This window comes from Cyanistes caeruleus, chromosome 1 (assembly GCF_971803275.1).
Source record: "Cyanistes caeruleus chromosome 1, bCyaCae1.hap1.1, whole genome shotgun sequence".
In the NCBI taxonomy this organism is placed as follows: Eukaryota; Metazoa; Chordata; class Aves; order Passeriformes; family Paridae; genus Cyanistes; species Cyanistes caeruleus.
The window spans coordinates 91,340,333-91,356,131 of record NC_141701.1 but is presented as its reverse complement, the minus strand read 5'-3'; the positions used below and the strand labels follow the sequence as shown (position 1 = coordinate 91,356,131).

Genomic DNA, 15,799 nt, shown 5'->3' with positions numbered 1-15,799 from the left:
ACAACAGCAAGGAATTTTAGCTATATCTATTCTCCTTATCTTCAGTTCTCTTATGACCATCAAGCACTATTTGTGGATTTAGTAATGGAGTTCATTAACATAGATCCTGTGGAATGAGATGCTAAAAGATGAATCCTCCCAAATTCACAAGCAATGTTAGTGCAAATAGCACAGAAGAAATTATTTTTCCCAGTTCTTTAATTACTTTGTAGACTATCAAACTATCAAAAGTATTCAAACTCTTTGCTCCTGAAGTGAAGAGGGTTTCCTATTCCCAACAGACTTAGGGACATAATGCTGTAATGAAAGGCAGCATTTTTCCATACCCAGGCTGTGTCCATTCTTGGTGTAGAAGCAGGTGTTATTGATAAGGTTGACACAACAACCAATGACATCGCCCGTAGTAAACGTTGGGCCGTAAGGTTGTCCTGTTCCAGAGGAACAGAATGAATGTCCATCATCTCCATGGTAACCATATGAATGTTTATCCCAACCTAGAGAACAAAAGCATTTGGAATTTATTAATTTTCTTTATTATTAAATAAATTAAAGACTGTGCTAAGTTGGTATATTCTAGCCAGGTTAATACAATTAATTACTATGCTCACCTTTTTGCTTTCTAGTCTTTCTTATCTAGGAAAGCTGTATAATCTTTAAAATGACAACTTCCTTTATCACAGTGGCTGAATAAGTAATTGCATTTTTAGTATATAACAGGTAATACAAATTCAGATAACACATTCTTCTCTTTACGCAAACATACAATATTACCAACACCAAAAATATCATCAGCTACAGTGCTGAAATTCAAAAAGCTATATACAGATATCACACGTCCCAGCAAAGCAGTGAAGATTCTCCTGTTCTCCCTTTCATTTTGCAAACCTATTGCTACCATATGTCATAATCAGATTCTTCCTGGCTAAAAACCAAACAGGCATCTCTGGGGAAACATATTTCTAGTCCTGATTATTCTCAATGACTGTTCAGCAGCAAGCAGCCTCTGCATAATAACAATCTCCAGACTGAAGTGTAACTAGCTATGCTGCCCCTGAAAATAAAAATAAATTGTAAATAAAAGGAAAAGAATTAGCAATACAGGTGAAAATCACAGCCTAGAGCAAATCATTATGCATGCAAATATGGTGCTGATTTTGCAGGTGAAGAAGCTGTAGAATCTTTAAGAAGCTTCATACTGTTACACTACTCAATGGAATTCACAGCAAGACATTTTGGTCGGTGCTCTTTTATAAATACCTATCTACACTCTCTGCAATTCCTAAATCATACTCAAACTTAATGCCACCCACTAATAATTCATCAGCCTTAGGTGGGCTCACAGTGCAACGGGGACTTGCAGTCATCATATGAATCTCTACCACAGCATTTGGGTAAGAAAGTTAAAAGTAAGAAAATGCAGATACTCAAAGGTCAATTCAACATGGTTTATATTTTGATAATTTCAAGGAAGTCAGTTGGTTTGCTTTGGGTGGATATTTTTAACATTTAAGTATCTGTTAAAAGCTCAGTCTTTTATGTATACATGCACAAAACTTTCCGAAGTACTATTCACAGATATTACAGGCAATTAACCAGACAGCATCCCTGACCATGCAGGTCAATGGAACAGTCAAAAACTTAAAACTAGGCTACATACTTTTACTGTGAAACCTGGAAAGGTAAAGGTACAGAAAGTGACAGGAGGAGAGCTCCCTCCATGTTTGACAGAAAGCTGTTATCATAGTAACTCATCTTTATTGCTAGAAATCCAGCATACAGAGCATGGAAACCTATAGCTTCGTTTTTATCAGGAAACATGATGAAAATTTGAAAATGTATGTGTTTGCTAAAAAGTACCTTCATAACGTAATAAATAACAGTGAGAGCTGACAGAAGTAGTACAGGAGCAAATGTACAGTAAAAGTTAAACTTTTCAGCTGTGTTACCTAAGTCCAGTAACAAATACAACACAGAGGTGTCACACTACACTCCACTGCTTACCAAAGGTGAAGCATACTTTAAAAAATAATGTAAGAAACTGAAACATACCTGGTAGTCTGTTCATGTTCACACCCTGTGCAGAAAGCCCAATTCCCATGTAACTAAAAATGAAAGAAAAAAAGAAATGCATCTGTCTCTTACAAAAATACATACATATGTGGAATGTTGCCAAGAAACACTATGACTAATCATCTACCAATTAAGCTACTGAGAAGTCATTTAATAGTGGCATAAGAATAAGGGATTCCCAGCATATATGGTTTAATATGGACAGATCCTGTCTCTGTAGGAGTTAAGGACAACTTTTTAGCATCCTGGGTTGTTGACAGAGAAGAACAATGGTATTAGCTAAAATGTTTAAAGCATGAACAAAGAAAGACAAAAGTCACACCTTATTCTGAAAGTAGGGGTACAGCCATACAAACACAGTTCTATCATCAACATACCTAATGATGTTTTGCAGAAAAACTGGAATGAGTAATTTTATAAAATACAGGCAACACTGCATTACTTTAGCAGCAAAAGGCATCCTTGCACAGCACTTATGAAAAGATAACACTGAAACATTAAAGTCCTGGATTGTAGAGCAGAATGTTAACTTGAGACATTTACCAGCAATGGTACTTAGCTGTTTGCAATCTGATGGCATACTCAGGAGGGCAAAATATTTGTACTATACTAACCAGTAATCTGAAATGAAGTCCAAAAGCCAGCTGTACAAAAAGGTTGTTTCAATAAAGTCAGTGTCCAGTATAATTGTTAACAATTTAACAGCAAATACTGGAAAGCTGAAATGACGAATTTCCTCACCCCTAAACAACACTAATAGAAGTTAGCAAAATCAATTTTGCTTGTTTCTTAAGCAAAACTAATGCCATTACCAAGACAACAGGAATACAGAAACAACTGGAATACAAGAAGAAAAAAGCTAGGCTTTCACCATTTTTCCTTTCCCCAAAAATAAAGAACACCCCCCTCCAACATCTAAAGCAAGCATCCAAAAATCATCTAAACTTATATTTCCTATCAAATTATTCAAAGTATTTTGAAACTAGTTCACATCAGTTAACAAGAATTTGCTATGAAATAATAAAGTGTATGAAAATAAAATATTCACCTGTGGCAATCTAAAAGCAGTTCAAGTCAACAAACCTTTGCATCCACATCTCATAAAATGAAATTTTAAAGCAACTATTACACTTGGAATTAACCTTGCAGTTTAATCTGCTATTTAAAATGCTTTTGACACAGAATGAAACTGAGCAGGACGTCTCAGAAGTGATACGGCTGATTGTGTATGGCAGTTTCTGCTTTTTCTATGGATCACTTCCAACAGTTATCTTACCTGATTCTATGTTTGATACTTGCAAAGCCCTCCTCTGATAATTTCTAATGTACAATAAGAAATTATTGTACATTAACTTCCTCTCCCTCAAAAATACCAGCATAAAATGGAACCTCAGAACCATACATAGCAGATATTATAATTAAAAATACTGGAGAGCTGAAGTAAAGGGCAACGAACAAAAAGATTAGTCTGCTGCATTGCTGAATACATTACTGAGGCAACACTGCAGCAGCAGATTCAACAAAACAATTATAAATGAAAGCAACAAGTGGAAATCCCTTGATTTTGTCTTAAATAATAAAGGCAGAGTTGTTATTAGGGTAGTTTGGGGTCTGACACATGAAGGATACTCATGTAAAGACTGAAAATCTCTTGTTCATTAAAGAAAAGATGTTTACTTTTAAATTAGATTACTTGAACTCCTCTGACTGTAGAAAGCCTTTGAATGCAAGTCGTATTAAAAATGTGATCAAAGTTTTGTTTCAGTATTTTTATAGTAACAAGACTAAGGTTACACAAAAATGTAAAATACTACAAAGAAGATCATTGTCTAGGCAACATTTTGATATCACCACTGTTTTCTTCCTCAGATAGTCTAACTTCCAAGCCTCCTCAGTAACAGCTGTAAACACTGACAAACTGTATTTAATACAGCAGGGAACAAAGAATCTTTACTCGATGGTAGTGACTGCAAAGCACTAGGCACTAACACCACCTCAGAAAGAAGATGGATCATCAACAATATGTGTTTTTCCCCAGGATTCACTTACAACTACTTGAAATGTTAACACCATTTCGTGAAGGAGACTTGCTATTAATAAAAACTGAAGTTAGATAAAAACATTCCAAATAATTAATAAATTTACTATAGATATCTTTCACAAGGCAAAAGGAATGTCTACAACTTATGGTTTGAAGTGAGCAAAATTAAAACTTCATCAACTAAGCTAATTTATTTTTTTTTTATAGTTGATAGATAGGTAATCCCATGTTCAACTAGATTAGTACACTATAAACTGGGGAGGAAAACAGTACCATGACAGGCTTTAAATGCCCTAAAATTTATTAATAAGAATTGTATCTATGCCAAACCACTACATGTAACTTTCTTACCTTTTCCTCACACCTGTAACCTTAACAGACTCAAATCAACTTTTCTGTTTGTTTTTTTAAGACATTTAACCTTTGTTTAGGTCAGAAGTCAGGGTCTGCAAAAAGACTCACCTCAGTAGGAGGAAGTACATAAACTGTCCTCCTGTTTGCTGCCTAGAGTTCACCTTTCATGCATGTCAGGATCAGGAGAAGAGCAGCGGCAGAGCTACATATTTAAGTTTTCCTCCCTTATCCTACAACAAAAATGATGGGCAGCACAAGCAGCCCAGGCGCAATGCAGGCCCAGAATGTTCTAAGTCAGTTCATGACACACTTGCTGCTGTCCTGTCACATTAATGGGTTTGGTCTAGGAGACCAAAGTGGGCCTGTTTTTCCTGTCTGTAGCCATGTCAGGCCATAAGAGCTGTCCTTGGGAAGCGGAGCTGTCAGCACCACAAAGCAGCACCCTCAGTCCATCCTGTAGCACCTTCCAAAAGGACCTGACACAGTGTGGCTTGAGAGACCAGAGAGGGTGAACAACGGTGTGGTTCTGATACTGCCTCCCTCACTACCTGAGGGCTGTCCCTCCACCTCAGCTCCCTACCCAGCCACGTCCCTGCTCTGAAGTGGGAGGATCATTTATCCAGGCAAATGGCACAAATTTTCAGTCCCACTCATCACCTCAATAACATGCTCAGCTCTTACAGGAGGTCATAAAATAAGGAACAGCCACTCACTGAAAGACATGAAATCAACCCATGAGAGACTGAAATAAGAGAATATAACTGGAACACAATTTAAAGTGCAGCCAAATTGGTATTAAGGACCAAGAAAGCAAATGTATTTTATAAAGTTTTGCTTTTTCACTTTGAATTGTATTTATTCTTGTTCCAGCCCAGTTCAGTAAAGATATAGGTTACCATTTTAGTGTCTCAGCACATTTGCTAGTTTTCATTTCACAAGTCATATAGAAAGTTTAGGAACATCACAAAACTACAGAATTTAAAATCCACTGAAGATTCAGTTTTTTTACCACAAAGCAAAGAAGAAAGGCACTAAGATACTATTTTTTTCCTACAACACATACTGAAAAGCCTAGGCTTCTCTGCAGAGAAATGATTAAGAAGCAGAAAACTCACAATAACTATTTTCTCCTCAAGTATCTTTCTAGTCAAAGAGCTAAATTTACATTTTTGCTGGAGCCTGAAGTTTCTACTTGGATTCCTGAATAGACTAATTGTGAGAAATAAAAACAGCCAGAGCCAAATAGACTAATTGTGAGAAATAAAAACAGCCAGAGCCTAATAGAAGGAAAAAACAACAGTAAGAGATGGTACAGAACTACAGATGCTAAAAGATTGAGAAATTTAAAAAAAAAAAAAAACAAACCAAAAAGAAACAACTCTGATTTTTATTTATAACTGTTCCATTCAATCTTGTAGCCACTGTATTGGAAGGTATATGGAAGATCTTTCATTATGAAAGTTGATAAAAACCAGAATTCAGATTAATTATATCCTATCCTCCTCACTCCATAAAGAGGAATATCAAAAACTATACCAAACAACTCATACCTCAGAAAGCCTGAAGACAAATTCAAATACCAAATAATCACTTCTCAAAAAAAACTCACCGAAAATTCCATACTGTATTTATAAGGACAACTAAAATAATTTAGCAGATATTTACATAGTAGTATGTAAAAGCCTCCCGACTACAGAAATTTCACCTCCTATCTGCAGAGTTAAATTAATTCTGACTTCCACTGTGCCTATATATGCTACTGAACACATTATAACCTGGGGAACTGCTACATGATGCTTCAAAAAACAACTGTTTTGTTGTTGCAGAAAGTAAGTAATCAACGTGGTACCTTATTCCCTATATACTGTACATTTAAAGGAAGCAACTTCAATCATACATTGTTAAAACCTAAGTTACCATAATATCTGTAGGGAACCTGAGACAAAGCACTAACAGATGTTTACAGTCATAAATAAGGCAACTGAAAACACCTGAATGTTTTGAATGCATTGATTATTAAGAAAAGTAGAAGCAACTTGAAAAAAATGTAAGCTCTATAACAGGTATAGTTTGTTTTATCATTATGTTTGTATCTTGGAAAGAGGACAAAGAGGAAAAAACTGCATCATCTGTAGGAATTTAAAGATTTAATGAATGTCCACAGGGCCCTCACAACTAATTTGCAATGACATAGAAAGTTTGAATAACTTTCCCCTACAGTTTTCTACACTGTCTTTGCTGACACTATGAGGCCAGAAGTAAGGCACATGAAAAAGGTACCTACATTTATCTTTAATATCGTTACTCTGCATTAAAATTTTGTATGTGCCAATTCAAGATCCTTATTGTCTGCACAATCACAATAAGAAATGAGATGTTAATCTATTTAAATGTTTCAAAATATGCCATACACAGTTTGAATCTTTCATTTCAAGTCTTTCAAGTTTAATTTTATGGAGTATTTCCAAGGAAACAGTATTTTGAACATGTTAAACCCAGGTTTCAGATTAATGCAGTTCTGCATAGAGAGGAAAAGCCAAAAATAAATCAGGCAGTCATTTTGCATAGTGCTCAAAACTGTTACTCATGTAACATTTTGCTTGTGATTGCTCTCTTAGAAGGATCCCATTTACTGACATCCATCCCACTTTGAGGCTTCACCCTTTCATCTTGTAACACTTGTCCCCAAACACTAGAGCCTTTTTGGGGGCCATTCTGTCAGAAGAGAATAGGTGCAAAGAAAATAATATAATGTAAATATGAGCTACAGTAAAGTTATCATCTATACACTATATTTATGTGAATGAACAGAAGAAAGTAAAAGATTTTTCAAGAAGCTAAGATCAATAAATTAAATATACTATTTTTAATTTCTAGCATACAACAACAAAACTTTTGTCACAGTTCCAGTATTTCTGACTAGTTAAACACAAACCTCAAATAATCTTATTACACATTTAGGTAATGTTCATTTCTGTCAACGTCTGGTCTCATACACTCAGGCAAAAAATTAATTACTACTACTGTTTAAGAAAAGATACACTTGCTGATTCAGGACCTGATCTCTTCTTGCAGCTGTACAATTCAAATGAAGACATTAATGAAAGAAGGATACTTCAGACCTTATCAGATTCTACTCTATACACAAGTACTCTGCTAATAATGCTGCAAGGCCTACTTACGTGTAAATAGAGACTAAGCAAAGTTTTGCATGCTGTTTTAACAAATGCCTGTTCTTTTAACAAATAGCTGTTGAAGACATATTAAAACTATAAAAATAGGTCTTAGGACTGCATAAAATTTTCAGACTGCATCAGTAAAGTACAAAACAAATACAAACCAACCAGCAACTGACAATGGTATATATATTTTGTTTATTGGTTTATGTTTCTGTTGAACAAGAAAATGGGCATACTGGATGCTAAAGAAAAAGCCAACTTAGTGCAACACAAACAAATTGTAATAAAAAAGTATAGTTTGTGTTTGAAGAGCTACACATACATCCTCTAGAAGACAACAAAGCATTTGTATTTCACAAACATGACTCAAACACTCTAAAACAGTTCAGGCTCTACCACAGGCATAGGTGTCATGAAAACTCAAACTTAATTCTCATGGTATTTTTGTTTTGGATAGTTTTTCCTTTTTTATTTCACCACCTACTTCTTCACATACACAACACATACTACACAAGATACTGCCAAAACAACAGATGACTGTTGTATACCCAGTGTTAAAAACCAGCCATAGTGTAACAAGCATCTAAAGCCTTTTTCTTTTTGCTTTACCAAAAACACACTGATTACTCGCACGAACTGCTCTACTAACATTTTATTTTAGTGCACAACATTTAGCAGAACTTACACATGTGCTACAAAGCCTGGTCATGAAGATCTGCATCAGCACCACCACACCACAGACTAAACAATCCTGGTCAGACAAGTGTAAGCTCAGTGCAATCTGCTAAAATAATTCAGCCTTTCTAAACTTAGTTTTCATTGATCCTTCCATATGGTTTGCCACTCCCAATCCTTGTTTTCATTCTCCTTTAAAAAAAAATCTGAAATGTTCCAAGCCAGGCTGGATGGAGTGTTGGGCAGTCTGGTCAAGTGGAAAGTGGCCCTGCCCTTGGTGGTGGGGCTGGAACTGGATGATCTCTAAGGTCCCTTCCAACCAAAACTTTCTGTGAATCTGTGATTTTGCATTTTAAGCATACATCTTCCTCAGCTGTTCTAAAAGCACTGATGACTGTCTAGAAGTACATGGCATTACTATCATTTACCCATTCTTATTAATTGTATTTAAAAATCAGTGGATAAGAATGAACAGAAATTCAAGACACTGAGGATAAAGATATTCTTCCCAGAAGCTCAATTTTCCTGGGAAAGAAACAGGTCTCTCCTGATGAAAGATTTAAAAAGCCAAAAAGCTGTATTTAAACTAAAATTAATGAATATAAGCTAGTACTGTGACCAAAAGTAGCATTTCCAGTCCCCTTGTTCCAGATTCTGCTTTCTGCTCCTAGTTTTACTCTCTTTTGCTGTCACAGCTACCCATAAAATAATACAAACAGCCACACTGAGGAACAAAACTGAATTAAAACTAACTCGCTCTGGAGGTCAACTTTCAGAAAATTAGTTAGCCAATCAGGTTTACCATGAAGCTGACACAGTCACAAACTGGGAAAAGGGATATGAACTCAGTGTGTGTTCAGAGACTGCTTCTTCTCTGGCCGTATTTTTTACTTACTTTTAAGTTATAACTGGGCATTTCAACAGAGATGTAGATATAACTTACTCTTAGTTAATAATCCCCCTTCCTACCATGCTTTCTAATCATCACCTTGGTACTGTTCCCTACATACCCATTACCCTTCTACTGTTACTGTCTCTAATCACTCACATAACCATCCACAATGTTACACGAGCCAAACAAAGCAAAGCAAAAGAGAGTATAAAAGGAGAATATATATATATATATAAATAGAGACCCTTAGGCTATAAAGGACAACATGAAACTAAGAAAGAAAACTGAAGACATAAAGAACAGCAGGAAATATTTACAAAGCAATATGACAGTTGGTTAGAACTTTCAGCAAGAATTCAAAAATATCTAGGATAATTATTTCACGTATCTGTACTGTAGGAGCACATTAGGACTCCTTGTGTCAAACACTTTACAAATACCAAGACAGATTCTGTTTGAATGACATTTCAACCTTACTACTTTTACTGAACTTAATTCTCACTTCCCTTTTTCTCATCCAGTACCATCAGTTACTGACCCTATCATACCACATGGAGGTATCAAAAAGCAACTTCACTGTTCATCTGCTCTGCAACACCGATTTCCAAGTCCAGTTCTTCCTTACTAGTAAACCTGCTTTTATCACACTTCCTTCAGTGTGTTCATAATGCTCCCAAAGTTGAACTTCTGCAAAATTAACATATTACACACTTTCAAATTTCTACTCAAGCCAGTTACCCACCTAGATAAGTTAAAGAATTTAATGACCTAGGTCATTAGAGTGACAAAACCAATGCTGTGCTCAAACAAAGACAGCCAGAAGAAGCCATGCTATATTCACACCCTAAACAAAAAAGAGCTGTGCTTCTTCAGAGTGGAATAATTTTTGCCCTGCTACTTTCAGATATGCAAGATCAGATTCCAGGAGCAGCACCTTCAAGTGCTACAGTAGCATGAAAAATTGATCTCCTACAGCAGATTTTTAGTAAAGGTCTTTTGATTAATTCAGGCAAGTCATGCTACATAGAGCACAGAAGCAAGAATGCTCTTAGATATACTCCTATAATATAGTACATGGTCTAAATACTTTAAGCTGAGTTTTTAAAGAAATTAAATAGAAGTAGTAAAGGCTACTACCTAAGGGAACTCCAAACAAACACCACTAAATTATCCATTGACATTTATGAAAGTTGGAAGCTGTACTTCAGCTCACAGATAGATCTCTCAGTTGCCTTGGATAGTCTACGATTTCCTTTAAACAGTACTATAAAACACAGTTCTACTGCTTCCACAGCTAGGCTTAGACCTTGAGAACACATAATTTTGCAACTAAAGCATTTTATAATTGACGCTATTAGCTACAGGCTGGTCTTCTACAGACATGGTCCTTCTGAACTCTCTTCCCATTACCAGATGACAAAAAGAAAAAAAAATGGTAAAAATGTACCTGGAGCAAGCCGGGTGAAACACAACAGGCAGTGAAAAAGAACCAATAAATCCAAACAGACACAAACTGGTATCTATAGCCCTATTTCTCTACATTAAATTCCCCAGTTTACTTATTACAGAAAAATTTATTAGTTTGAATGCAAGGTTAACACTGAACTGTAAGAGATTCATCCTGCATCTCATCAAAAGACCTCCTGGACCTGAGATACACATTTAACATCCAGTGAGGTGCCCACATGTCGACTCCTGGCTTTTATCAGCCAAGCTACATTGGACTTTAGATGTGTGTATACAGTATTTCCCAGCTACCATACTATCTTATGCAATGAAAAAATTAACATCGCAGCTCATTATGGAGCTCTTGTTTCATAAAGTGACATTAAATGAAAGCCACAAGGCTGAAGCAAGGATGAGGCAGTATTAACTGAAAAAAGTACCCCTCCATTTTCTATGCAGTCTCAGCAAGCAACTTTTCAAGTCCTAGCCATGTACAAAATCACAAGTAACCATTTAAATACCAAACCTTGAAAAACTTTACTTAGTCATGTTTTCCTACTTCTGCAGGATTGCCTTGAGTGGCCAGCTGAGTCTCAGCCTGAAAGTTCTAAAATCCAACACAAAGTATCTAAGGTGAAGTGTTACAGGAGCTATGTAAAATGACAAACACACATAATGTGGACACTTTCTGAAATCCACCACTTCAAAAAAGCTACCTTCCAAACTAAGTAGGTAGAAACCTCTTTCAAGAAGAGACACACCACTAGCAAAGTTACAGTGAGAACCTCTCCTTAAGCCACAGCAGCAGGATAATTTAAAAAAAAACTTTCTAAAATAAAAAGAAAACAAACCAAATAAGCAATAAACCTACACACACACCCCCCAAAATTAAAGGTGCTCATAAAATCGGTAGCAGAATGTTACTTGAAAAACTAATTTCTACACCCTCAATTCATATATAATTAGGTCTTCACAGTGTAACAAAAGTAGCTATGGATGTAACTTTTTGATAGCAAAGAACTCTCCCAGCACTAACTTTTGAGAACAGAAATAACAACAAACTCATAAACACCTCTACAAAGCTGCAGTGCTGTTGAGAGGCTATTCCTTCAAAATATCACTATGCAATACTATAAGGAAAACAAAGAAATTTGAATACTGTTTCTGACTTACAGATGGCTTACAGAACTCTGAGCAAATGAAAGAAACAAACTGCAGCAAGACAAAGAAAAGACAAAGGTACTGAATTTCATCCATAGCTCTTTTCTCTCAAGATTTATTTTCAAAACAGGGCATAAGCACCTGCAACGTGCTTGTACAGTACCTAGAACAGGGACAGCCAGTCCTGACTAGAACCTTGAAGCAGAACCACAGAATGTACTACAGCACATTAGAAAGCAGTCCTACAGTGTATCAGAATTAACACACATCCTCTACCAAAAGCAGTGAAAGATGAAAAGGAATTAAAGTGCTCCACCAAAGATTTCATTAGCACTTCAAGACTTTCCCAGGTGAGATTCTATCTGCCTCAGTAGACTTAAAAGCATGTATCACTTGTGCTTCAACAGATTCATAATTCAGATGGATTATGGGAAGCAGCAGCTTCTTATTCATCAATTCTTGTTCTTTCCATGAGGTGACAAATTCCCGGGCACTTATTCAGAATACTCCCCTTTACTGTTATTACTGTTCATCAACTAGCAGCCTTAAGAATAACTTTCTGTTTCAAAACTGGTATGACCTCCGTGAAAAGATCACACTGAGGAAATAAATTGGTCTGCTACACACCCTAAAAATTACATAGAAATCTTTAAATCCATATAGCCAAAACCCAACATCTTTAAAGGTAACAGCAGGATCAAACCAGTCATTCAAACCCTAACTTTTCTGTCAAGAAAAAATGAGATGATATTTTGGTATTGATCGTGTACTCTGATTTGTAGACAATGAACTCTCTTAAAATAACCAAATATAAGAGTGCAACTTCTCAAAATAAGGAATCAAGATATATAAAGTGGTAAAATATGAAACTAAGTTTTGGTACCAAAGACATCTGTTGACTGAAACATGATGTGAGGCAGTATTTCAAGAAATAATTAATTAATAATGCACTCTGCTTACCCATCTCTTCCCTTACTGACAATTTTAACTTCGAAATAGTATATTCCACAAGCTGCAGGTATAGGATGTGTAGCTCGAACAGAAGCAGCATCTTTTGGAGTTTTTCCATGACCTGAAAAACAAGAGCATTCAAAACACACAAAAAACGCATTTTAGTTAATTGCAGAAGGTGACTCAAAGGTATGCATACCAACTACTCAAAAGGCTTATGCAATGAGCAAACAACATACAATATTCTAATCAACCTGATTTTTATGCTGAAGTATTTTGTTTCAACATTACATTTGCGTTGTAAGCACCTGTATTGCAACTAAGAATGCTAAAAGAAGTCCTGGATATAGTAATCCAAAAAGGTCCTACAATTATTTGAAGGGAAACTAGGAAAAAGTTTCACCCCTCTAAGTAACACCATTGACAAAAGGCTACCAGTGTTTGAAAGAACTGTATGATTTCTCAAATGCACAGGGCTTACTCATTTTTATAGACTGAAACATGATGTAAGAGAGTTTCATCTAATGCTTAGTACTTCTGAATCTACAGGTTAGTAAAGATACTTCAATTCTAATGTCCTCCAGAATAAAAAAATCAGTCATTATACAGAATGTACTACTCATAATTAATTTCCATGTAACAAATGTTGTTTCAGGACAGCATTAAGCCTTACAGCCTGCAACTGAGCTCATGCAGCTCCTACTTCTTTTTCTTATTAGGCTCACTATACATTAGCTCTGCCACAATAATACCCAATTTCAGCTCTTGTCTACTCTCAGGATTTTCAATCTAAACCCAAGAGCCACTTGTACTCTACTAAGACTAACCTTCTGAATGTGTCATCCTCTTCACAGCCCTTTCCAAAGGCAACCTGGAAGCAGGTTTTTGACCAGATGACTTGTTTTAGCAACAACCTGCTCAAGCAAGCACAGTGTCTCCCAGGTACACCCAAATTCCTCAACTTTTGTGTGACAGTCATGCATGAGGACCCTGGGCATAGTTTAAAAAAAATTTAAAAACCAAGATGGAAAATGTATTGGATCATGGAAAGAAGTAAGGTAATTCAGTAAGATGGAAACCAGGAATAGACTGTCACTGCCATAATTCACACAGATCCCATGCCTACTCTTCATGTGGATCTGTAGCATGATGAAAGGAGATGCCTGTTTTGAGTGTGCTGTACAAATCACTTGTGCTGCAGCACTCCAGCTGTCATTTCCAGTCCAGACAGGGAGGCCTACTGCACCTGCATAGCAATTGATCTGCATATGCAAAAATCCCACAACCAAACACACTTCTTCCAGAGGCATTAACACTGGCATGACTGCTCAGGCTCAGATTAATCATGTCTCAGGTGCAGCAAGTCAGGTCACACAGCAAAGAAGAAACTGCAGGAGAATGACAGCGTAGGCAGGCAGGAAAGATCAGGCCCAGGTGGCCCACAGTACACAACTTCTAAGGGCAGAGGGTCAGGGACTGACCTGTACAGAACCTCCGAGCACAGTGCTCCCTTGTGCAAATGCTCATGGAACTGTCAGTGCTTATCAGCCTGTAAAGCCTGCATGCAGCAGCTCCTAACCAATGGCACGTGCTCAGCCAGGGATAACTCACCACGGCCACACCAGCAATCAAACCTTTACTAGCACACTACAAATTCTTCACCCACTGACGTTAGGTTTAATCTGCCAAGGTTTCTCTGATGTTAATGGCTCACCCCAGTGTGCTACTACCTAAAGACAAACAGCCAACAACCTTACTTTTCTGACTGCAAATCCACTGCTCACTTCAGCGTGTTGCTAGTACTACTACTTCACTACTTCAGTGTGTTCCTAGTACTTGCTAGTACTAGAAATTCTTTTGTATAGAAATCCTTTGATCACTTCACAGGTTTGACAATGTTAAGTTTGCTGCCTACTTTCTGCATATTGATTTCTGATGCATCACATGAAGAAAAACTAGTAATTTTCTCCTCCATACACAATATGCTTTATTGTTCACTATATTTAAGTGATTTCCTCAGGCTGTGACAACCAGTGTAATAACCAAGTACATAATCTTAGTTAGAGCTTCCACGGGTTTGCTTGGTTTTCAAATGCTGGTAGATCACTATTTAGCTATTACAGATTATTATGCCTAAGTATGTAGAAATCCTTCAGCTAAAAGGGGCAGAACACTGAACTCCTAAGACATCCCTTAAGTTCAAAGAAGTCTGATTAAACAATGCACTGGAGAAAGGAAAAATACTTTTAAAATGCTTTTAGGTTTTTACTTTAAAATAGGCTGCAAAGAAGTTCCCTTGGTTACTCTATGCACTTGACAATCTGTGTAGTTTCAGTCTGAGTCACTCTCCTTATTTGGGAAAGTCTTCTACATAGAAAAGACTAAAGCAGTAGGAACCAGCCAAATTATTATTGAAAATGTAAATCTATTACCCAGCAGACTTAGCTTTGTGAAATCACAATCTAAGTGTTTGGAAACAAGACCTATTTAAGGTATTCTTAGCACCTCTTCCTGAAACTCCCCTTCTCCCACCTCCTCCCCAACCCAGGCATTTATTTGCAAGGACATAGCAGGAACCAGATTGATTAGTTGATCAGGGTTTAAGAAACCTACCAGATTTTTTTTAAGCAGCAGATCAATTCCCTGATCCAGTTCACAACACAGCCACATACAGCTGTCACACTGCAAGTAAGAGGTCAACAGAGGGGCAGAAGTAACAAGACACCTTACCAGTATTGCCAAACACTTCATGTGGTGAAGCAACAAGGTTGGGGAAGTCAGTGCCCAAAACTACTTTCATCCCATATAAAACAGAAGACACCCTAAATTTAGAACTGCTGTCCTTTTAACATAATCTCCTATGAATCCCATTTTACTGCTTGAGCATACTGCTTCTATTTGTACTTACATATAATTAATATGTCTAAGAGAAGGTTAAGCATCATCCAGTTATCCACTTTCCAATATTCCAAGTATCTCTACACTGTCTAAACGTGGTAGTTGAGTCTTTCAGTGCCACCAAGCTACACT

General features: G+C 36.7%; 1 protein-coding gene across 1 annotated transcript in view; it reads right to left on the bottom strand.

Moving 5' to 3' along the window:
* Nucleotides 1–15,799, bottom strand: part of RANBP9 (RAN binding protein 9) — a 40,561-nt gene that overhangs the window by 18,740 nt on the left and 6,022 nt on the right. The window contains exons 2-4 of the mRNA XM_086842363.1: nt 12,779–12,890; nt 2,050–2,102; nt 327–494 (exon numbers count right to left, since the gene is read on the bottom strand). Of these exons, the coding sequence (XP_086698489.1) occupies nt 327–494; nt 2,050–2,102; nt 12,779–12,890 (333 nt within the window). The remainder of the gene's footprint in view (nt 1–326; nt 495–2,049; nt 2,103–12,778; nt 12,891–15,799) is intronic.